The sequence below is a fragment of the Nuphar pumila genome, chromosome 5 (assembly GCF_984573655.1).
Source record: "Nuphar pumila chromosome 5, dmNupPumi1.hap1.1, whole genome shotgun sequence".
Classification (NCBI taxonomy): Eukaryota; Viridiplantae; Streptophyta; class Magnoliopsida; order Nymphaeales; family Nymphaeaceae; genus Nuphar; species Nuphar pumila.
This window is the reverse complement of record NC_143253.1, coordinates 6192861-6218417: the sequence shown is the minus strand read 5'-3', so window position 1 is coordinate 6218417 and position 25557 is coordinate 6192861. Positions and strand designations below refer to the sequence as shown.

Here is a 25557-nt window from a genome sequence, read left to right as displayed (position 1 = left end):
GAGGATCAAAGAGAGAGAGAGAGAGAGAGAGAGCTGAACATATGAAGTCCTCCTTTCTCGTTCTACCCGTTAGGTTTCATAGTTTGAAGTTTTATGATAGATCTGAACCGTTAGACTATTTAACATGCTGAATTTTGTGGGGATTGACTCTTGTATCATGTTTTTTGGTGAAACAATATATTTTTATAAGTTGAGAAAACTTGATGCCTTCATAGCCATTGATTTTGGATCATCAGAAAGACTTGTATACAGGTCATATTCTGGTCATCCAAAAGCCGGTTCCTACTAAACAAAACTGGTACTCTATGGTATTTAGGGATGGCAGTGGACCGGGGGACAACGGGGCTTCGCCCCGCCTCGCCCCATTTGGACCGGGGATGAAGGGCATGAAACGAGGATGGAGGCAGGGATGAAGGTTAAAATCTATCCCCGTGCGGGGATAGACTTAAGCTTTTCCCCACCCTGCCCCATCCCCGTCCCAATCCCCGCCTAGCCCCGCCCCGCCCCCGTCCCCAATCCTTTAAGGGATGACTATAGACTAAGGGGAAATGGGGCCCTGCCCTGCCTCGCCCCCGTTTGGACCGGGGATGGAGGCAGGGGTGGAGGTTGAAATCCATCCCCGTGCGGGGATGAAGGTTCGGATTTTGAAATGGGGCGGGGATGGAGACCTTGTCCCCCGCCCCGGTCCACTGCCATCCCTAATGGTATTAAATGTGAAAAAAATATCAAAAGCCACTATTTTTGAAGAAGCCTAACGGGGCAGAACGAGAAAATGGGTTTACTCACACACATATATAGTTTGTGTGTGTGTGCAGGTGTGTGAATTCGTGCATCACACGTAACATATAGCTGTAATCACGTGGAGTATAGGCCACTTTGAAGTCCATATCTGTAAATGCAAAACCTTTTCAATTTAAGAGTATCTCTTTATTTTTGAAATTATTTTAACACAGTTAACTACTGCTCCTGTATCCTTTTTTTTAGGTTCACACTATGGCTAGATATCGATAGATTTATTATTGAAGGTAACGGTTGAACTCTGGGAAAGGATACCCTTCTCTGATTCCAGATCCAATTAGCCAGGTCCAGTCTGTTAACTCGAATTTGGTTGGTACCAATATCCCAACTAAACCCGAACTGACCACATCCTTGAGTTATATCGAGTATCCGAAGATAGGATTTGGTTGCACAACATATATACCTTGTGATCAGCATTGATCTAACAGATGGGCTGGTTTAGGTCGGATCCAGGTCTGTGTTCAGCCTTGCCTAGGTTCCAACCCGGCTGGACCGGTGCGGTTAATCTTTTGCTCCTGTTTGAAAAATGCTGGTCCCGGCTTGATTCTAGCATTGGGTCAAGTCTAACCAATTGACAGATGGCAAATCTTTAAGAAAGAAGCATATCAGATCCAATCCACGATAATAAGGTCATTACTGCACTCTGAAATGGACTCCAAGTACTTGGGGACCAGATCCAATATGTTACAGAGCAACGTAAAAAGTATCAGTTTTCTACCATCTTTTTTTTTTTCAAATCATAGTCTGCTTATTCGATCCAGATCCAAACATACAATTAGTCAGATGGAGTCTCAAACCTGCATCACTTATGGGTCTACGTTCAATAATGAGAATATGACAACATGCCCATAAAGTCTCCACTTTCCTAGCTAGGGGCAGCCATGGTTTGTGATCACCTGGTATGGGATGACCGCAGTTTAAAACAAGGATTGCAAACGGATCAGATCAGGATTAGCTAAATGCATGAGAGTCGGATCTGGATAAAGTCATAACAGCCAAAAATCATAAAGCCCCAATCTTGGATCTGACCTATTTGCATCCCCATTTCAACCCACCGATGCGTCCCTTGCCACAAGGTTGAATCTGGATGCACTTCCCGGATGGCAGGAGAGACCTCAAGGATTTTATCAATCGCAGGTATGCCAAGGTGCAGTTTTGTGATGAGAGTTTTTCCCTTAACCTAACAAAAAAAAAGATAACACTACAAGAAAAACCTCTTTTACTGTCGCTTTCCCCTGACACGCCAGTAAAAGGGCATTTTCACTGGTACTATTTTATGTAGTGCCACTGAAAATGGTTGTTCTGCATGTACCGCGCCAGTGAAAATGGTTGTCAACTTTACAATTTTTTCGAAAATGGCCGGGATCGACTGGCCTAGATCTAAATGGCTAGAACTCAATGTCCAACCCGAATTTGACGATCCATTTACATTTCTAACTTGTATATTTTGGACCTCTTGCCCTTCCTTTTGAGGAAGACGGTGCTAGAATGTGATAGTAAAAGCAATAACCATATCCTGTTGAAACAGTAAGTGCTCAAATACAATAATGAGAACATAAAAACGTCCTTATCAAGAAATAACTCCAACTTCATCCCCAACCGTCCATCTCAAGAATGGGCAGTATTCGACAAAGCAGTTAACATCGGCAACTTGTAGCCTGTTACATATTGATGCTAACGTGAAGAACATTGGTAAATCTTCCCCCATGAAGAAAAAGAAATGTAGGAATTATTTAATTCAACTTAATCGGACTAATCCAGATTTGGAGTCGGATCGAATTCCAAAGAAAAAAATAATACCGAGTTCAGATTCGACTAGCTCAAATAGCTCATCAGATATCGCTGCTGCTACATGTTTTAGCATTCGGATATCAGTCAAATTTGAATTTTAAAAATAATTAGTCATATACCAAATCCGAATCCTATTATTAATTGACCTGAATCTGAACCGTTTATAACCCTAATCTTCAGAAGCTAAAGAAGCAGCAACAGGATCAGAAAAGAGCAATTGTGCATCCTGATGGCTGGTAACGCAAGACAATTAGATGATAGAGATTAACTCTTTAACGCAACCCCAATAGGGATACTTATATCACTCAATTAAGACACTAGAAAAGATAAAAAGATAACTACGGCCTCCAATTCAAGTCTTCTCTCTACCCCACTCAAAAAAAAAAAAAAAACACCACTGGAAAACGACGACAAACTCAAGCAACTCGTACGCCGGAATCTGACCCACTGTTTCTTTTGATAACATAAAGAATAAGCTACTTACCATTGTACAAACAAGCCAACCCTAGCCACCATGCCGGAAAATGATATTTCAGGCAGGCCATCATTGGTTTCCGGCCACACTTGAAAGCTGCAAAAGATAGTGGACTTTTTGACACTTGGTGTGTTATTCTTGAGCTCTTACCTTTTGGGCTTTGTTGGTTTGTCATTGAAAATCCGAAGATGCTTCAGATATGATCTTCAAATGAGGACGCCAGACGCCGACACGTCCTCGGCGTTGATCCCGAGATATGGCTGCGTTCTCCGATAAGATATCGGATAAATATCTATCGGAAACCAGGAGTTGAGCAGTCGAAGGGTTGGCCTTTTCTGATGTCTTCGATAATTCTCGTGTCTTCTTTTTCTTCTGGTGGTGGTTATAGTGAGAGGTGGAAGAGGAGGAGTGGGATTTTGGTTGCGAGGTGGCCTTGACGGGTACTAAGAAGTAGATCTTGCCACGCTGGAGCTCAGCGTCGGGAGGGAGGACAATGATGGGGTGGACAACACCATCGTCGGACGTCCGGCGCCGGCGGAGGACGTGCTTGGGATTGGCCCTCATGATGTCGCCGGCGCTCACAGATGAGGAGAATTCCTCGACCCGACCATTGAGATGCACGACCCGTATCACGTCCAGGGATCCACAAGGAAGGATGCAGGAGATGCAGCACCGGATGGTGTCCCTCATCTCTCTCTCTCTCTCTCTCTCTCTCTCTCTCTCTCGAGCTTTTCAATTCTGATACTTAGAACTCTCTGTTGCACGCACTCCTCTTCTTTGCTTTTTATGAGGTGGAGATGGTGAGAGTGGGCTTGTGAATGGGTCTGGTCTGACCCTTTCTCGATCCAGTATCACCTGGATCTGGAGCTTCGACACAACTAAATGGGTCAGCTGGACCTTGGCTTTGACCTGATAGGATTAAGGATGAGGCTGGAACCAAATTTCTTGACCTAGGTGTATCTGACTCCACGTACTCTCCCTTTGTATATAACCTTTGAATCCTGATAGGAATTGGATCCACACTCAAATTAAGTAATATGGCTAGCGAGATACCCAGTCCAAATCCATCCGGTTTATGCATTTAAATAGGATCGAAGTCATCATAGAAGCTAGGTGTTGCTTGTTAAGTAGTAACCAGATGCAGGTACAGATCAAACCTTTAATGTTGCAGCCAATGGGCACTGATAGATCAGATCCCAGCTAAACTCCAAAATTAGGCATGCTTGAGTAAGAGTAGTAATAAGACGAGTAACAAAGTCTTTCTGATGAACCTCTTAAGCCAGACCCACGTTGTTGGGATAAAACTTCATTGATGATGATGATTGATGATGGTGCTGGTGGTGGTGGTAACAAATGGGATCCAATAACCCTATTCTTGTTGGACCAAACTCAATGATACCGGACCCAGTCAAACCTAAACCTGGATCCAGTAAAAGGATGCGCTGAGATAAGACCTATGTGGAAGAGTTCTATTTGGACACTTGTTAGACATTGGAAACGGAGGTGAAGGTGCACAAGGGGAGGACTACTCTCACTACATGCCACTTGTCCTTCCACGTCTGGGTTGGGTAAGAATGTGGGGCCAGGGTAAAGTTGAGCGACATTTGTCGCTTTGCTGAAATTGCAAGGAGAGAGAGAGAGAGATATGGTGGTGGAATGGCTAATGAAGGATCACGTGGATGCATGGATGAGCTCTCCTCTCCTTATCATTCCAAGCTATCATTGCCCTCCCAAAGAAGAATATGGTCTGGGTGAGATGTGGGGTTTTGGAGTTTGGTCAAAAGAAATCCTTTTTTGAGAGCTCACAATCTTCAGAATCTCATATTCATCAACTTTTCCTTCTAAAAAAAAAGTTCAACTTGAAAAAGAAAAATCCCTGTTTTGGGGCATGCAATCTCTTCATTTCCTTGAAAACAATTGTGAAACAAATGTAGCACTTGAAAAGCAAGCTCACATGTGAATTAAGATATGGATATTTGGGGGTCGAATGAGATAGCTGGATGGTAAGGTTGCACTATTATAATCAAGGGGTCTCGAGTTCGAAGGCTATCCCCAACTGGCCCATTAAAAAAACAAAAAGTATGGATATGCTACTCCCTAAAATGACAATGGTCAATCGATGGCTTTACTTTTAGAACATAAGTTTGCTCATGGAGATATTTGCTACTGTCAATGGTGCACCTTGAACCATGTTTCTTTCGACCTAAAATACAACTTTTTGACCGATGATTTTTTTGCACATTGTAGTGGCCGTCAATTTTGAAGCTTTTGAAAGTCCTGCTTACATGTTGAAAACACATGATCTAAAACCTAATTTTTACTAAAGCAAACTAGGTAGATCATATCCTTAAGGTTAGAATGAAAATTTAAAAAAAAATGTAAACAAATAGTTTTTTCTCTAAGTTGTATGTACAATCAATCTAGAAACTCGTGCAAATTGTTTCGACTTTAGACTCGATCTGATGGCATATTTGTGTTCAACATAGATGATTTGTTAGGGATCAACTTGAATCATATTTTCTGGATGAAAAAACATGTTTATATGAATAATGAAATTTTAGGGCATTTACGGCCATCGGTCTACGAATTCTCAGAAAAACCTGCCTACATGGAGGAATTTGGTGATCCAAAAACTGATCCTCAATAAACGGACCATGTAAGATCACATCTGCATGTTCAGATTTGCCCCCAAAAAGAAATAACGTACACTGACGATTTTACATGCAATCAATTCAATATTCAAAATGATATGGCCTTCCTGTCACCATTATCGATATTACTATTGTCATTATCATCATCATCATAGACACACTCTCTTCCACTTCAGGACTACCAAATTTCAAGTATGGCCGGTACAAATTAGGTGCTTGTGCAATCTACACGAGTGGGGGTTGTGTGTGCGTGTGTGGTGGGAGAGGAGATTAAAAAATCCCCTGTTGGGGCTTGCATTGGTTGGCATCGTTAATGGTAAATTTGAACAGTAAAAGTTAACTTTTATAAAATTCGAATTATAAAATTTCACGTTCCCTAAAAAAAGAAGGTTAATTTAACTTTTCAAAGGGCAAATGATAATTTCAAAGGGGGTAATGTTTGCTTCCCTCGTGGGTTCCTTTTGTTCAAAGGAACCCCATAGTGAACAAATGTAACTTTTTCATTTCTTTTGCACATCTGACCTTCCAAAGTGATTTTAGTAGAAACTGCCCATTGGATCATGTTTTTCTAACATATATGTCTGATTTTATGAGGGTTGAAAAATCAACGTCCTACAATGTTTCAAAACTTCAAACCTCAAAAAACATGTTTTTATATCCAAAAACTATGATTCAAGAGTTTTTTTTTTTTTTACTCAAGAGTTGATTCTTACTATTTTGACCATGTTTAACACATCCATGATGTCAGATTTGATCAAAACAACCTCCTCCTATGAGTTCTAGCTAAGGGGGTCCTTACCCACGAGGGTAGCAAATGCTATCCCATTTCAAAGGATCACAAATAACAAAGGTGGTTCAAAGTTTACTAAAACACCGAACATGATGATGCCTCCAACCAACATGAGGAAACGCCAAGAGGATTTTAAAATTCTTCATACAAAATAATGGCGGATATACTTGTTATGGTCCAGCAAAACTGGGTGAGTTCCTTTTGCCCCTAACAAACTTTGAAATATCATAATACCATCATCACATTACACACTAGTTGTCACCATCAGAGGTGACTAAACAAATTTATATAAAGGAAAATGCACATTTATCAGCTGTACTTTAAGACAGATTTCTTTAATGTGTACCCCAACACATTTACTGATATATGCCCTTCAGGGTCAATGAAGAGAGAGAGAGAGAGAGAGAGATTCAACAAAATAATTTTAGCAAAACAGGGACAGCCCGGCCTTTCAAAAAAAACAAACCAGGGACAATCCGACTTTGAAAGTAGAGTGGGGTAAAAGAGGATTTTGCATTACTTTATTGAACTAAAGATGACTTGATCCATCTCCCAACAGCTGGAAAAGTTGTAGATATATCAACCGAACTATTCAATTTGGCTAGATATACTCAAAGATGGCACAATGTAATGAGCAGTCAGAGGATGGAGAACTTGGAGATAATCCTTACATGGTTTAGGGGCTGATATTTATATTGTTGAATTTGTTTAGAAAAGCTACTAACTGGTACTATTACCAATCGAGAATTTTTAAGTTCAGATTTGTTCCTGCTGGGATAACTAGAATATGCATTATAATTTTGATTGATGAGATTCCATTGATATGACACAACACAAATTTGCTAAAATTTAGATCAGTATCACTTTCAATCTGACAATAGCAAATGCAGGCAGTAAGAAAGAAAGAAAAGCTGAAAGTGAAGCCTAAATTAAAAGAGTTTTCATTTTTTCAAGGTTTAAAATAATCTAGAAACGGATGATGAGCAAAACATTCTCCAATATTGCAATTTCTTATCAATCTACTTATTTTTATTATGAAAACGGAATCCACCGAAAGTCTAGTCCAGATGAACAAACAATGCATGGAGAAATAAAGAGCTGAGACAGCAAAGTGAACCATCATGTAAGAAAGCCACAAGGGCAAAAGATTGGAAAGCGAGAGATATAATGCCCTTACCGAGAAGCATGTGGATGCAAAAATTTCTGTGTGCGTTAAGAATCCACAAGTAGAAGCTTAATTATGATGTCTCCACAGTCACCAATCTGTCATTTGAGCCTAGGGATGCAAACAGTTTGGATGTGGAACAGCTAAATACATGGAGAGTCGATCTCGAACAGCCAAAAAATGGCAAAACCTTCATCCTGGATTCGACCCATTTGCATCCCTATTTGAGCCTCTAGGTATGGAAATTAATTTAGCATATATATATATATATATATATATATATATATATATATATATATATATATATATATAGAGAGAGAGAGAGAGAGAGAGAGAGAGAGAGAGAGGTATCATCAGACACTAAAGTTTTAGTGTCTCATGATACACCAGACGCGTTTCCGCTGCTGACCGCGCAAGATCAGCGGCGGAAAACATTTTTTTTACAAAGGGAGATTTAGCAGCGGTCGTGACCACCGCTAAAGCTAAAAAACGTGAAAAAAAGGATGCACGCTTAATGAGCTCGTGCCCGATTTCGACTGACGAAAGGGGGATCTGATGATACCCCCTTTCGTGTGTGTGTGTGTGTGTATATATATATATATATATATATATATATATATATATATATATATATATATATATATATATATATATATATATAAGAACCATCCCACCAAAGAAAGGTCCAAAATCTACAATCATTGATGATCGAATGGTGTTCCTTCTCTAATGATCGAGTTTTTCATCGATCAAACTCTACATATTAGACTTTTATCATTTATTTAGTAAGCAACATGTTTCAGATTATGAATTCTCGATAATTAAATGTGTTGTTTAAAGTGCTAAAAATCGATGGCCCACAATACTTTGTATTGTAAAATTTTAAATGTATTGTGATCTGCCAATTTTTCACATTTTGAAAAACATGTTTAGATGTAAAATCTTCATGTAAAACATACTTCTTAATACATTATAAAGAACAGACATATAAGGTCCACTCAAACATTAGAGAAGGAGAGCCATCCGATCATCATTAGTTGTAGAATTTAGACCTTTTGGTTGGACAGTCCCCCTTATATATATATATATATATATATATATATATATATATATATATATATATATATATATATATATATATATATATATATATATATATATATATATAAACTGAAATATCTAAACTGGTATGAACAGAGATTTTCATAGGTTTCTTTGCAAATCTAACCCTGCAGATGCATTCCGTGTGGTCCACTTGCTTGGAATCGACTATTGGATCATTGTAATTGGATCAAGAAATGTGATTTTTTAAGCTTGCATATTTACGAAAATTCTGAGCCATTGATTTTCAAGCCTTAAAATATCCTTCTTATACATCATAATCGGATGATCCAAGAGTCTCTTTCTATAAAACCATTCATATAGATCTCATCCGTATGATCCTAGAGTCTCTTTCTATAAAACCATGCATCTAGATCTCATCTGTACGGTGAAGTTTTAGAAAAAAAAACCTATGAAAATCTTGGTGCATACCAGTTTACATATTTTAGTTACCTATATATATATGAACCAATATGAGAATTTCGTTGGGGCATTCCCTACTGAGCGACGCGCTGTACTCTATAGGCCCGGAGGCAGTGATAAATGGGCAAGGGTTGCTAGGTCGTTGCCCGGAAGCGATGCGTCACACCGGCGCCCGGGTGTGGTGTCAAATAGGCAAGGGTTCCCTCACTTTGTTTGACGGGTGGGGGTAAAGAAGTTAGTCCAAGACCATAAAATTAGGTTAGCCACTTGGAACATAGGATCTTTAACTGGTAAGTTGGTAGAGTTAGTAAATGTTATGTGTAGGAGAAAGATTGATATTTTATGTCTACAAGAGACCAAATGGGTAGGTGAGAAAGCAAAAGTGATAGAACCTTAGGGATATAAGATTTGGTATACAGGAATAAATAGGAATAAGAACGGAGTAGGGATTGTTATGAGTCGTGAGTTTATAGATAATGTAGTTGAGGTCCGTAGGAAGGGTGATAGGATTTTACTTATTAAATTAGTATTAGGTTCGGATATTATTAATATTATTAGTGTTTATGCACCTCAAGTAAGTTTAGATGATTCCATTAAGCGTCAATTTTGGGAAGATTTAGATGGAGTAGTACAAGGGATATCTTATGGAGAAAGGCTTTTCATCGGCGATGACCTTAATGGGCATGTAGGCATTAGTATGGATGGATTTGAGAGTATCTATGGAGGCTATGGTATAGGAGAAAGAAATGAAAGTGGAGAAAGGATTTTAGATTTTGGTTTGTCCTATGATATGATCTTAGCAAACACTTGGTTTAGGAAGAGGGAGTCTCACCTAGTAACATTTAAAAGTGGGGTTAATACGAGTCAGATAGATTTTTTTCTACTTAGAAAGAGAGATAGGGGTTGTTGCATCGATTGTAAGGTTATACCAGGAGAAAGTGTAGCTACACAACATAGAGTCTTAATTTTAGATCTTAGAATTAGACAATGCCGCAAAAGGGATAGACATAGGATAAATCCTAGAATTAAGTGGTGGGCACTGAAAAGAGCTAAACAAGGAATGTTTGTAGAGCAGGTAGTTAAGGAAGATGATTGGTGTCTCGAGGAGGATTCAGAATCAATGTGGAATAAGATAGCGGGTGGAACGAGAAAGGTGGCTAAGGAGGTATTGGGTGAGTCTAAAGGCGGTGCAACGCTAGGTAAGGATACATCGTGGTGGAACGAGGATGTCAAATTAGCTATTAAGGTTAAAAGAGAGTGTTATAGAAATCTAAGAGTCGTGATAATGAGAATTTGGAGAAGTATATGATAGCAAAGAAGGAAGCAAAAAAAGTAGTTCGGAACGCGAGGGATAAAGTATATAAGCAGGTTTATGAAAAGTTGGATACCAAAGAGGGCGAGAAGGATATTTATAGGCTTGCAAAGATGAGAGATAGGAAATTAAGGGATCTGGGTATGGTTAGATGTATCAAAGATGAAATGCAAAGGGTTTTAGTCAAAGATGAGGAGATTAAGGAGAGATGGAAAGATTATTTTGATAAGCTATTTAATGAAAGTCATGCTCAAGATCTTGGAGACTTCTCCATTCCTTTTCATGAGATGAATCGTGACTTCATGCGCAAGATTCAAAAGAAAGAAATTGCAGAGGCTTTGAAGAAAATGAAATCAAGAAGGGCGGTTGGCCCAGATGGTATACCTATCGAAGCTTGGAAATACTTGGGAGAAAAAGGTTTAGAATGGTTGACAAATCTTTTTAACAAGATTTGGCGGACAAATAAGATGCCTAATGAGTGGAGGAAGAGTACTTTGGTGCCTCTATATAAGAATAAGGGTGATATACAAGATTGCACAAACTATCGTGGTACAAAACTCATGAGTCATACTATGAAACTTTGATAGAGGGTGATTGAGTCTAGGTTGAGGAAGGTTGTCATGATATCGGAGAATCAATTTGGTTTTATGCCTGGAAGATCAACTATGAAAGCTATACATCTTCTTAGACAACTTATTGAGAGAAATAGAGAGAGGAACAAAGATTTGCATATGGTTTTTATTGATTTGGAGAAGGCATACGATAGAGTACCTAGGGACGTTCTCTGATGGACAATGATGAAGAAAGATGTTTCTCTCAAGGTTTTAAAACCCGTGACTCGGAACTCGACTCGTTCTTTATTGACTCGTGACTCGGCGAGTCAACTCGGTGACTCGGACCGGGTTTTGTTAACTTTTGATTTTAAAACAAAGACAATATATAAATTGTCATTTAAACATATAAAGGTTTGTAGAATGACTTAATTACTAGTTTAATTGATTAATAAGTAAAATAACATCAAGTAAAACTGCTTTTAATTCAAATCTCACATTTACTAAAGAAACTACACAAGCAGGAGCAAGTCTTTCAAGACAATATATAAAGAATGACTTAATTACTAGCTTCAAGAACTTTATTAGCCATGCTCGATCATGGTTTACATCCTGAATATATGGACATAGTTGTTGTGTTGCAAGGCCTCAGAAAATCCTTGCAAAATTTTGGGAACATTGAACTTTATCTTGATATTTGTAAGTGTGTTTCTGATGTAGAGTTGATTGGACCATGCCTTATATATCTGCACATAAATGCATATAAGCTTTGGATAATGAGAATGTTGTGATGTATATATATTATAATGATAAATGTGGGCATTTTATGCTGTTGGTTTTGAACAGGCTGGCTGCCAACTAGTGTGTAGGTCTCAGAGATGGTTGCATGAGGGATCAGTTATGTTAGCTGGATTAGTGGATTCACTCTATGTTCATTGAAGGGTACTGGGTTTGATTCCTTACCTGGAGCTACCAAAAGGAATGAATGATGGACATGTGAAATTTGATTGACTTTTACTAATTTTGTGATTTTATATTAAGTTGGTAAGCCTATTGTTATTATGCTACTTGTTCTTTGAAAAATGAACACTTACATATGAAAAAAATGCCCATAGCCTTTGAAAAATGAAAAAAGAAAAAAGTGCCCAAAACTCGCCCGAGTCAATCCGAGTCAAGGCCGAGTTTTCGCAGAATGAGTTTAGCTTGCCGAGTTGACTCGTTGGAGGGCCGAGCCGAGCCGAGTCACCGAGTTGACTCGGCGAGTTTTAAAACCATGGTTTCTCTCAAGTACATTAGTATAATTAAGGATATGTATGAAGGAGTAGTAACCAATGTCCGCACTTGTGGAGGGGTGACAACCAATTTTCCTATAACGGTTGGGTTACATCAAGGATCTGCTTTAAGCCCTTTCCTATTTGCTATAGTGATGGATGAGCTTACGAGATCAATTCAAGAAAATGTGTCGTGGTGTATGTTGTTTGCTGATGATATTGTTTTGATTGATGAGTCTAGAGCTGGGGTTAATGCTAAGTTAGAATTACGGAGACAGACATTGGAAGCAAGAGGTTTTAAGTTGAGTAAGAGTAAGACAAAATACATGGAATGTCGGTTTAGTAAGCAACGAAGCAGTGATGGGAGTGTAGTGAAGCTTGGTGAGCAAGAAATACCGGTGGATGATTGTTTCAAATATTTGGGATCTATCATTCAAAAGTATGGAGAAATTGATGGAGATGTAAATCATAGGATAAAGGTGTAACGAGATATTGCGGAAATATAAAAAGTGCATACAAGCACTTACAACAATGAATAAAAGAGACAATATCACAAATCCACAAAGGGATAATACAAGCACAAGCCTTTAAGAAGGCAACAATATAAAGAGCCTCTTATTGAGAAGAGAGAAAAGCTCTCAAGGATAAAAATACACAAGGGGTTCACCCCTATTTATACAAGAGGAAGAGGAGGAAAAAGGAGGGCCAAAGGGCCTCAAAAGGAGAGCCAAAAGGAGAGCCAAAAGGGGGCTCCCATGGAGTCGTTGGGAGCCCCCAACGGTCACATTTGTGACCGTTGCGGGCTCCAACGACTCTATGTTGGAGCCCCTTTAGGTCCTCAAAAACCGAAATAAAAAGAATTTAAAAAACAAAAAATAAATAATTACATTTTGAAAAAAAGAAAATAGTTGTTTTCTAAAACAACTATGTGAAATTACAGAAATACCCCTATCGGGTATTAATGTAATATACAGTATGTATATATATATATATATATATATATATATATATATATATATATATATATATATATATATATATATTAGATACATTTTAACACCCCCCCTCAAACTTTACGGGGGAATGACAGAAAGTTTGCCAAGAAGAAACATGAAGCGAGGAGCCGGAAGAGCTTTAGTGAAGAAGTCCGCCAACTGATATTCTGAAGTGACATATGGCAGAGCAATAGTTCCTCGTAAGAATTCGTCACGAACATAGTGGCAATCCATTTTGATATGTTTCGTACGTTCATGGAAAGTATGATTGCTCGCAATATAGATGGCACTCTTGTTGTCGCAACATAGCTTTGAAGCTTCAGTAATATCAACTCCCATGTCTTTAAGCAAACTGCGAAGCCATACAAGTTCCATTGTCGTGGTTGCCATCGCCCGGTACTCAGCTTCAGTGGATGATAGTGAAACTTTCTGCTGCTTCTTGCATCGCCAGGCAATCAACGAGTCTCCTAAAAAGACACAAAAACCAGTAGTTGAGACTCGATCATTGGGATTACCTCCCCAATCTGCATCAGTATAAGCAAGAAGATTCAAGGAAGAAAAGGAGGATAGAAATAACCCTTTATTGATGGTATTCCGAATGTAGCGGATGATCCGGAGAACAACACTCATATGCACAGTTGTAGGCGCATGCTGAAATTGACTGACGGAGTGAACCACATGAGTGATGTCTGGTCTGGTGATGGTCAAATAGGTAAGAGACCCAATGAGTTGTCTGTAAGGTGTGGGATCTTCCAGAAGAACCCCATCCTCTAATCGCAATTTGGCATTAATAACCTCGGGAGTCTCTACCTTCTTATCATCAGAAATCCAAGACTTAGAGCATATATCTGCAGCAAGCTTCATCTGTGACAAAATATATCGTCTAGGAGAATATGCAACCTCAATTCCAAGAAAATATCTGAGAAAACCTAAATCAGACATATCAAAATTATCTTTTAACATATTTTTAACATTAACAATACTACTTTGATCATTTCCAGTGATAATCATATCATCAACATAAAGCAACAAAATTACGATACTAGAACCTGCATTTTTAACAAAAAGAGCAATGTCAGTATAACAAGAATGGAATCCTAATTTTATCATGATATCACTAAAACGATCATACCAAGCTTTAGGGGCTTGTTTAAGACCATATAATGCCTTTAAAAGCCGAAGTGTTTGACCTTGCTTAATATTTATTCCGGGTGGCGGATCCATATAAACTTCTTCACTTAAACTCCCATTTAAAAAAGCATTTTTTACGTCAAGTTGATAAATAGGCCATTTTTTGGTTGATGCAACAACAATTAGGGTTCTGACACTAGTCATTCGAGCTACAGGAGCGAATGTTTCTTCGTAATCAATGCCATATTCTTGGGAGTATCCCTTAGCGACTAATCTAGCTTTATATCGTTCTAGAGAGCCATCGCTTTTAGTTTTAACTTTAAAGACCCAACGACAACCAATAGGTTTTTTGTGTGAGGGTAGATTAACTATTTCCCAAGTATTGGCCTTTTTTAAAGCGTTTAGTTCAACTTGCATTGCTTCAACCTAATGAGGCATAGATTTGACTTGATTATAGTGGGCCGGTTCAAAATAAGAGTGTAGGGTTATCAAACATGCCCGATAGTTGGGAGTTAAGGAATCATAGGATACAAACCTATTTGGGGGTATTGATATTCTAGAAGAATGCCTAACTGGTGGTTCCTCAGTGGATTCAGAATTTTGAGAGTATTTTTCGAGGGCACTAATAGGTTTTTCTTGATTTCTTCTTGAGTAAACATTTATATTGGTATCACTACCATGAATATTTATATTTAAATCATTATCATTTGAAATTGTTATGTCAGGAGGGGATACCTCACAAGTATCGTTTATGTTTTCAATAAAATCTTCCTGTATGTCATCAATAAGATCATATAAGAATATATAATCAATTTCATTTGATTCTTCTATTTTATCAAAACCGTTTTCTTCTTCTAGAAATGTTACATCTTTTGAAACATATAGTTTATCATTCTTAAAATCATAACATCTATACCCTTTTTTATTTTCACCATATCCGAAAAATACACATTCAATTGCTTTTGGAGATAACTTATCCCTTTTATGTAGTAGGACAAAACATTTGCAACCAAAAATACGAAGACGATTAAAATCGAGTGAAAATTTAAAGAGTTTTTCATAGAGAGAAGCATTTTTTAACTTAGAAGAGGGCATTCTATTGATTAGATAGGTTGAGGTTAGAACGGCTTCGGCCCAAAACTTCTTTGGAATATTCCTAGATACAAGTAATGTTCTAGCGGTTTCTATAATGTGCCTATGTTTCCTTTCCGCTAGGCCATTTTGTTGAGGAGTCCTAGGACATGACTTTTGATGGCAAATGCCATTTTGGGTTAAATAGTTTTGGAATTCATGAGATAAGTATTCGCCACCGGAATCGGATCTTAAAATAAATATGTTACTTTGAAATTGATTTTGAACCTTTTTATGAAAATCTTTAAAGAAAGTAAATACTTCCGATTTATGACTAAGGAAATAGATCCAAACATACCGAGTAAAGTCATCAATAAATGTAACATAATATGAATAGCCCCCTTTAGACATGACCGGAGAAGGCCCCCAAACATCCGAATGCACCAATTCAAAAGGCCTTGATGAGAGAAAAGTTCTAGTTGGAAATGGAATAGACTTCATTTTTCCAAAAATGCAATCTTTGCAATTAATTTCTTTTTCCTTACAAAATTTGTTTCCAAAAGGAAAAAGGTACATTTTGGAATAACTTGGATGGCCAAGTCTTTTATGCCAAGTTTCCATGGTTTTTTCTTGGACATAAGAACAAAAAAAGTTTGTAGGGAGATCAAGATGGTCCATATAATAGAGGTCTCCCTTTCTATGGCCTTGCCCAATCCGCTTCCCGGACCGGAGATCCTGCACAAAGCAACCATTAGATGAGAAAGATATTTCACATCCATGGTCGGCAATTTGAGAAACCGAAAAAAGGTTTAAATTTAGTTTGGGAACAACTCTTACTTTTGGAACACAAAACTTTTGTGAATCTTTAAAAGAACCGATACTTGAAATTTTCAAAAAGGTTCCATCGGCCGTAGAGACACAAGAGTCCTTTGAATTGGTGCAAACATCACTAAGTGCATTTTCATGAGGGGTCATATGAAAAGAAGCTCCGGAATCAAGGATCCAAGAATACATACCGGGTGATGATGATGAAGCAATAGCCGCACCCGATGTGGAGGAAGAAACTTTTAACATTTGTTGAAGAGCCATAGATATTTGTCCAAGTGTTTCTTTAATGTCATTGTTCTTGCCTTCATCTTCTTTGGTGGTGGTTTCTTCAAGAGAGGCCACTTTAGGCTTGAAGGTTCCAATAAGCTTTGAACAAGCGGGTCTAATATGTCCCGGCTCATTGCAATAATGAAAAACAATCATTTTTCTTCCTCCATTGTAGTTTCCTTGTTTCCCAAAATGAGGAGGCTTATAGGTTCTAACATTGTTACCCGGTTTGGATACGACAAGGACTTCATCAACATGCTTACTCATGCCAAGCCTTGTCTCCTCTTGAGTGATTTCGGCAATAGCGTCCTCAACAGGAGGAAAAATAGATCTATGGAGAAGTGAAGATCTCACTTGCTCAAATTCGGGACGTAGCCCAAAAAGAAATTGAAACAATCACTCTTGTTCCATTTGTTTTTGCCTTAAATCAATATCTTCCATAAAAACCCATTTTGGCTCTAAGAGAGCCAATTCATCCCATAGTGGATTTAGGGCACTATAATAGTCTTGAATGCTAGAATCACCTTGCTTGGTGGTTCTAATCTTTTCTTGCAAGAAGTATGCTCTTGCAAGATCCTTTTGGGTATACATACCCCTCATAAAGGACCAAGCCTCATTGGCTCTTTGAAATTTAGCTATATTGGCACATACCTTAAGTTCCACATTGTTCATAAACCACGCAAGGATTTTTGCGTGATTGCTTTCCCAATCTTCCACTTCCTTTTGATGACTTTCAATGGCCTTGAGGCGAGCATCTCCCTCAAGAGCTTTTTCTTGACCTTCTTCCATCTTTGTAAGCATGAGCTTCGGTTCCGGAACGGTCCCTATGACAAAACCCCAAAGCTTCTTTCCTTTGAGATTATTCTCCATAGCCGATGCCCACATCATATAATTCTTTCAATTGAGCTTGAAAGAGAGATCAATCTTTGTCTCCATGATGTTGCGAAGAAGTGAGAAGATGTACACAAAATATGAGATATACGAACCACACCTTTCCTTCAAGAATCGAGTGGCTCTGATACCATGTAACGAGATATTGCGGAAATATAAAGAGTGCATACAAGCACTTACAACAATGAATAAAAGAGACAATATCACAAATCCACAAAGGGATAATACAAGCACAAGCCTTTAAGAAGGCAACAATATAAAGAGCCTCTTATTGAGAAGAGAGCAAAGCTCTCAAGGATAAAAATACACAAGGGGTTCACCCCTATTTATACAAGAGGAAGAGAAGGAAAAAGGAGGGCCAAAGGGCCTCAAAAGGAGAGCCAAAAGGGGGCTCCCATGGAGTCGTTGGGAGCCCCCAACGGTCACATTTGTGACCGTTGGGGGCTCCAACGACTCTATGTTGGAGCCCCTTTAGGTCCTCAAAAACCGAAATAAAAAGAATTTAAAAAACAAAAAATAAATAATTACATTTTGAAAAAAAGAAAATAGTTGTTTTCTAAAACAACTATGTGAAATTACAGAAATACCCCTATCAGGTATTAATGTAATATACAGTATGTATATATCTAATATATGTATATATATATTAGATACATTTTAACAAAAGGTTGGGTGGATGAAATGGAAAAGTGCAACTGGAGTGTTGTGCGATCGTAGAATGCCATTGCGGTTGAAGGGAAAGTTTTATAGGACGACTATTAGGCCCGTTTTACTATATGGTACGGAATGTTGGGCTGCCAAGAGAATTCATATTCAAAAAATGAGTGTAGTATACTGAGATGGATGTGTGGAAATACAATAAAAGATAAGATTCGGAATAAGGAGATACGTAAGAAGGTAGGCGTTGCACCCATTGAAAATAAGATCAGAGAGAATCGTTTACGGTGGTTTGGACATATTCGGCGAAGGCCTAATGATGCTCCAGTTAGAAGGATGGAGAAATGGGAAAATATATTAGTTAAAAGAGGTCGGGGTAGGCCTAGGAAGACATGGATGAAGGTGATAGGAAAGGATATGAATGCTTTGAACCTCACCGAGGACATGGCATTGAATAGAAATGATTGGAGGAGAAGGATTCATGTGGAAGACCCAGAATGATTTTCTTTTTTGGTTCATATCGCCGACCCCAATTGTTTTGGGATGAAGGCGTAGTTGTTGTTGTTTGTTGTATATATATATATTATATATATATATATATATGATCCAATGGCTTTGCTTTTGGAAATATTAGACATGTAAATCGAGTATACCAGCATAAGTGATGGTTCACACACACACATAGAGAGAGAGTATTGTTTTCACATGGGAGTTCCAAGGCCCCTAGTTAAAACTCATAGGGGCAGGTCATGTTGACCGTATCTGACCCCTTAAATGTGTTCAAAACGTACAGTTTATTAGAGATCGACCAATGGATTGTGTTTTTTCAACGCAAAAAACATGTTTTTTCAAGGGGTAAAATTTTGGTTCATTGCAGGCCATTGATTTTTCAAGCTCCAGAAAAATGTACATACACAACATAAAATCACGATCCAAGGGCTGGCCCCGGCTCAACCAAACATGTAGACCACATCTGGAAGGTTTAATCTAAAAAGTGAAAGTGTTTTCCAGTGGTGTGTTTGGAATCCATGAATGTAGATCGACCCTTGGATCATGTTTGTTTGACATATCATGTAGGAATTCAATGAACCAACAGCAACCTGTTATAAGTTGAGACTTGAGACTTCAAAAAGCAGATCCAAGATGAACTATTAAGAGCACAAGGACCATTCGTAACATATCAAATAGTCTTAACCAATTTTTTTTTAAAGCATTCAAGACTCAAAAATTAAAAGATGATGGTGACTTGACATTTGAAAAGGCAAGCTCCATCAAGCTCTAGTACCGCAAGAGGTAACAGAAAATGGATTGGTGCTAGTGGCAACTGAGACTTTGAGAATGAATCATTGGATATTGAAATTGACTGATTTGAAACAAAGATGACCAGAATGAAGGAAGTGGTTAACTTCAAAGCTGAAAAGCACCAAAAGTCTTGTAATTCAAAGAGTTACAACATTACCAGAATCTAAAAAGGAAAGTGGTTAGAGAAAAACATCTTGTGATTATCTGACTTGTTGGAAGGTGAGTTTAATCATCATAGAAGTGGTTACAATATAAATAGCATTGTGAAGAGGTTAATTAATAAAAGCAACTCAAGCTTAAAACCACTAGTTCAGAAGAAGATTTCATACTTGAAAAGAGAGAACAAAGTTCTGATCACTTCAAGGCATGATTAGCCTTTTAATAGGGAAAACACATTAGGTAGAAAGGACTTTTTGATGAAAATTTCAGTTAAAATGTCATCAGTTTGACTGTGGGAATCCAGTGCAGTGCTTTAATAGACAATTGTTAATATAAATTTTAATATGCTTAGGAGAATCCAAGAAACCGCCAACTTCAAGTCTTTTATCCCTCAAGAACTTCCAACTACACGTGGTATTTAACATACCATTTGCTTCAAACAAAAGCCCCTCTTCCAACTCAATCTGCATAATATTAAGCCCTACTCTGTAAACTAAGCCACACAAGCACGGCAATAAACTCCTTAGATAAAGAAAGGAACTTGATGGATGTGCGCAATGGAGAATTCATCGATAAAATCATGATCAAACACAGGTTCACATGCCACTAGATATTACACTAACCGATTTACAAAGTGGCGATGCCTAAATTAAATTCCACCATGAGATGAAAAAAGCCAACATCAAAATCGGTTATGGTCTGTAAATAGAGTCATGCATTTTGGTTTCAAAGCAATTTCAATATCATGTTCTTGCCCAACCAAACATGACGCACTCCAACCATGGGAATGGAGCATTACTAACACAAAACCAAAGAGATGAAAAGTAGTGAATTGAATTAAGCAACTGCATTGTTAGCATAAATGATGAGCAATCTAGCTACTAACAACAGCAATAAGACACAATGTGGATGGTGATGTACTAGACAAACCTTTTTTACACTTGTAGATGGCAAGCCTATATACCCAAACATGGTGGGCGGAAGGAGCAATCCATCCATGTTCAAGTGAAACGTTGGTCATATAATTTGATCAAGAGTTGTGGAATTCCAAAACAAGATGTACCCAAAAACTTCAACTAGATTGATCAACTAGTAAATCCAAATATTAAAGGTTGTGAAAGAGAAGTTGAAGGGAAATCTCAATTTGGTGGCAATCAGAATACACCAAGAAATAACGTGTAAATATTAAACAGGAAGAATGGTTCCTTTTAGTTGCTTGTGAGCAAACTCCACCATCCATCAATGATACAGGAGTCCACATTCACTAAATGAGTTTATGATCTTTCTACCATCCATCAATTTGGTTTAAGGAATTCCATGTGCTGAGGGGCCTGACCACACTCTTTCTTCTTCTTTTCTCTATCAACTAAAGCATACTTTTTTTTTGTTTTTTCAGACGCTAAAAATATTTTATAGAAAACGAACTTAATTGTGATTAACTTGAACCCATAATTTTATGCTCACTTGTCTTTGGCATAAACAATTTGATGTATGAACTATGTCACAAGGACTCGGCATAGAGGCCGCCGCACCCACATCGATGCAATGCGACGTGGGTGCGGCACCCGGTGCGGTCAACCTGCACCCAGAATTATTTAAAATATTTAAAATTTTGTCCCAGCATCAGCCGTGTATTTTACAAAGTTTTTGAAACATTGTGCATTAAATACTTTGAGCCACGTACATTCTTTTATTGTTTTCACAAAGCTTTGTCATAAAAAGTTGAGCCATGTACATTCTTTTATACTTTTTATAGACAGTCATAAAAGATGCTTTACTTTAAAAATATTTAAAGTTTTGTCCCAATGTCAGCCGAAAATGTTGTGCATTAAATGCTCTGAGCCATCTATATTCTTTTACTGTTTTTACACAACTTTGTCATAAAAAGCTAAGCCATGTACATTCTTTTATACTTTATACAAAACTTTGTCATAAATGCATTAATAAAAAAAATGAATATTGCATTGGAATGGATTTCTGCATTAAATGGGGAGAGGTTTGCTCTAATTTATCTGAATTTGGATCCTAATTTTTATTATTTCTGGTGAAAAACAGATTTTTTCATTGGGAGCTTGCTTTATATATATATATATATACACACACTGATGCAGCGGAGATCGGTAAACCAATCAATCTACGTTGATTCACTTATTGAAAAGGAAATACAATGAAGAAAAGAATTGAGGAAAAAAATAACGACTGTAGCAAGAAACAAATGCTGACAGAAAAGAAACAAAGTCCAAAAAGAATAATTAATCTTCTCTCCCTACGTAACCCTAGGCTGAGTATTTATAGGCTGCATAATGGATCTGGATCTCGGGTCCAGTCCCTGGACTCGAGATTAAATCAATGTTGTTGACGTGCTGGATCACCCCATGTGTTGGAACATTGTCGACGTGCGTGCTCCAGGCCTTCGCTCGCCTAGAATAGGTACGCAGGGGCACGTCCCTGAATCGTGGTACCGTGCTCGAGGTCGGATCCATCACCTGGGTCCGATCATCCATCCCATTGGTGCCGAGATCCCTGGCCACGCCCGGATCACACTGTATAGGCCCGGCTCGGCTCGGTCCTGCTCTGCATCATTCTCCCCTGGTTGGGAAGAAGTCGGCTTTGACGACTTCTTGTCACCACAGTAAGCATATAGATCAGACACATTGAAGATAGGCAAAATGTGTCAATCGTCGAGCAGTTCAAGGAGGTAGGCATTCGGACCCAATCGCCGGAGGATCTTGAAAGGGCCATGCTTCTTCAGACTCAACTTACCATAAGTACCCACTGAGAAATACTCAGGACGCAGGTAAACCCATACTAACTGACCTACTTGAAACTGAACATCACGACGACCTTGGTCCACAAAAGCTTTGTAAGCTTCGTAATTTTCAACAAGTTTGGCTCGGACCTGTCGGTGAATATCACGCATGTACTCAACGGCATCAAACGCGTCTGAGGCTGGGTCTTGGAGGCTAGTCACGGGAGCTAAATCCACCACACGTGTTGGTGAAAGTTCATAAACCACTTGAAAAGGAGACTTGCCTGTGGATCGGTTGATGGAACTATTGTAGGTGAACTCGGCTTGTGGCAAGACTAGGTCACATGTCTTGACATTCTCCCCCACGAGACTCCTCAGCAGGTTTCCCAAGGTGCGGTTCACGACTTCGGTTTGGCCATCGGTTTGCAGGTGGTATGCACTGCTGAACTGGAGCTTGGTTTTCAACAAGGCCCACAATGATTTTCAAAAATGACTCATAAAGCGAGTGTCACGATCTGAGGTGATCGAGTGAGGCAACCCATGGAAACAGGCCACATACTTGAAGTAGTACAAGGCTACTAAAGAGGCGTCAATGGTTCGCTTACACAGGACAAAGACAGTCATTTTGGAAAACCAATCAACCACAATTAAGATGGAGTCAAAACGACGCGAGGTCTTGGGAAGACCCACAATAAAATCCATATAGACGTGTTTCCAAGGCCGCTCAGGGATGGGCAAAGGAGTATACAGACCACTATTCTGACGTCGACCCTTGGACACTTGACACACAAAACAACTCTGGACAAACTTGACAACGTCTTTACGCATTTGGGCCAAAAGTAGCGTTCATCTAACAGGGCGAACGTCTTATCATGTTCAAAATGACCAGCTAGTCCCCCTTCGTGTAACTCAGAAATCAATAGTATCCTAAGGGAGAATACGGGCACACATAGCTTCTTACCTCGAAAAAGGTAACCGTTATGTATAGTGAACCGTGGGTCTGCCGTGCTGGTAGAGGAAAGGCACCCTTCCCAGACCTGCTGAAAATCAGGGTCCGTCGGGTACAACTCCTTGCACTGCTCAAACCCAATGACCTGCACGGACATAATCATTAAAAGACTATTCTTCCTGCTAAGTATGTCAGCTACCTTGTTCAGAGTACCTGATTGATGGTGAATCGTAAAAATGTACTCTTGCAAGAAATTGACCCACTTGGCGTGCCTCACACTCAACTTCTTTTGACTGTTTAAATACTTCAACGCCTCATGATCTGTGTACAAGACGAACTCCTTATAAATGAGATAGTGCCTCCAATAACGAAGGGCTTGTACAACAACATAAAACTCGACATCATAAGTAGAATATTGGCATCTCGACTGAGTCAGCTTTTCACTAAAGAACACAATAGGCCTGCGGTTCTGACTCAGAACGGCACCAATCCCCACTTTAGAGGCGTCACACTCAACCTCAAAAACTGCTATAAAATCAAGAAGGGCTAGGATGGGGGTATTACTCATTTTCTCTTTGATGAGCACGAAAGCTTTGTCCGTGGCTGAAGTCTAATGGAAACTTGTACCCTTTAGGCACTCCATGATAGGGGCCATAAGAGTGCTAAAATTTCTCACAAAACGACGGTAGAAGGTGGCCAACCCATGAAAATTACGGATCTCTCATATAGTCCGTGGGGTGGGCCACTCTACAATAGCTCAGACTTTAGCAGGATCAGCCTTCACTCCATCAGACGACACTATAAAACCCCAAAACACCACGCTTGATGTCATGAACTCACACTTTTTGGCATTCGCATAGAGTTTCTCTTTCCTTAAAATCTCTAGGACTTGACGCAAATGATCAGACAAGGAGGAATTGTACACCAAAATGTCATCAAAATAGACAACGACAAATCGTCCGATACAAGGACGCAACACTTGGGTCATCATGTTCATGACAATACTTGGAGCATTCGATAACCCGAAGGGCATGACTAACCACTCGTACAACCCATCACGTGTCTTAAAGGTCGTTTTTTACTCATCTCCTTCTCGAATACGAATTTGGTGGTACCCGCTTTTTAAATCGATTTTCGAAAAAATTGAGGCACCAGCCAACATATCAAACATGTCATCCAACCAGGGAATGGGGAAACGGTATTTGACAGTGATGCGATTGACTGCCCTACTATCGACACACATGCGCATGGATCCATCTTTCTTGGGAGTGAGCAAGGTGGGCACTGCGCAAGGGCTAACACTCTAACGAATGAAACCCTTTTGAAGTAGCTCTTGGACCTGTCTCAACAATTTGGCATGCTCAGACAGGTTCATGCGATACGCGGGTAAGTTTGGTAGACTGGAGCCGGGGACAAAATATATGGCATGCTGCACCACCCTCATCGAAGGTAGGCCATCGGGAAGGTCGTCTGGCATAATATCACGGAACTCCTCGACAAGGGGCGCGATTTCCGCAAAAACGGGCAGAGACATACTCGTAGTCGGTTTGGCCACCAGAGCATAGCAATAATCGTCCTCCCTGCAGTGACTCAAGAAAGTCTGGTAGGATAGACTCGCGAGCCGGGGAACTCGCTCAAGCTTATCCACAGTGGGAAAATCGGTCTCCTTGATAGGAAGGAGGATTATTTTATGCTCTTTGAAAACAAACGAGTATGTGTTCCTACGACCATTGTGAATAGTCTTACGATCAAACTGCCAGTGACGCCCCAAGAGAACGTGACAGACACTCATAGGGGCCACATCACACCACACATCATCGTGGTAATGCTCTCCCATAGAGAATCTGACTAGGCATCGTTGGGTGATGGGTACTTCATTTCTCCTTTTGAACTATGCCATTTTGTATGGTTAAGCAAGTTTTTCCGTTTTCAAATTGAGAGTGGACACGACGTTTTTAGAAACCATATTTTCACAAGCTCCAGTGTCAATGATGACATCACATGCATGGCCCTCACAATTACACCTTGTTCTAAAGATGTTGTTTCGCAACCATTTTGCGGGGGCCGACTCTCGGGGTGCAGTTAGGACATGACGAATAGACAATAAATTCTCGACGTTACCATCGAACTCGACGACTTTCCTTTCATGTTCCCCCTCAGCCGATGACTCTCCCTCACTCTCACTACCTGACGTTGACTCGACGATACCCTCTATGAAATGGGCGTTCCT

At 39.2% G+C, this 25557-nt stretch overlaps 1 protein-coding gene across 1 annotated transcript; it reads right to left on the bottom strand.

The window, feature by feature from the left end:
• Positions 1 to 3235: 3235 nt before the first annotated feature.
• LOC149836594 (uncharacterized) lies at positions 3236 to 3754 on the bottom strand. Its single transcript, XM_090006954.1, has one exon. It carries the CDS (start codon positions 3752 to 3754, stop codon positions 3236 to 3238), a length of 519 nt encoding a protein of 172 aa, XP_089863080.1.
• Positions 3755 to 25557: the final 21803 nt, after the last annotated feature.

Bases quoted from the DNA above. Each gene is read 5' to 3' on its own strand.
- LOC149836594 (XM_090006954.1), bottom strand. From the start codon at position 3,754: ATGAGGGACACCATCCGGTGCTGCATCTCCTGCATCCTTCCTTGTGGA.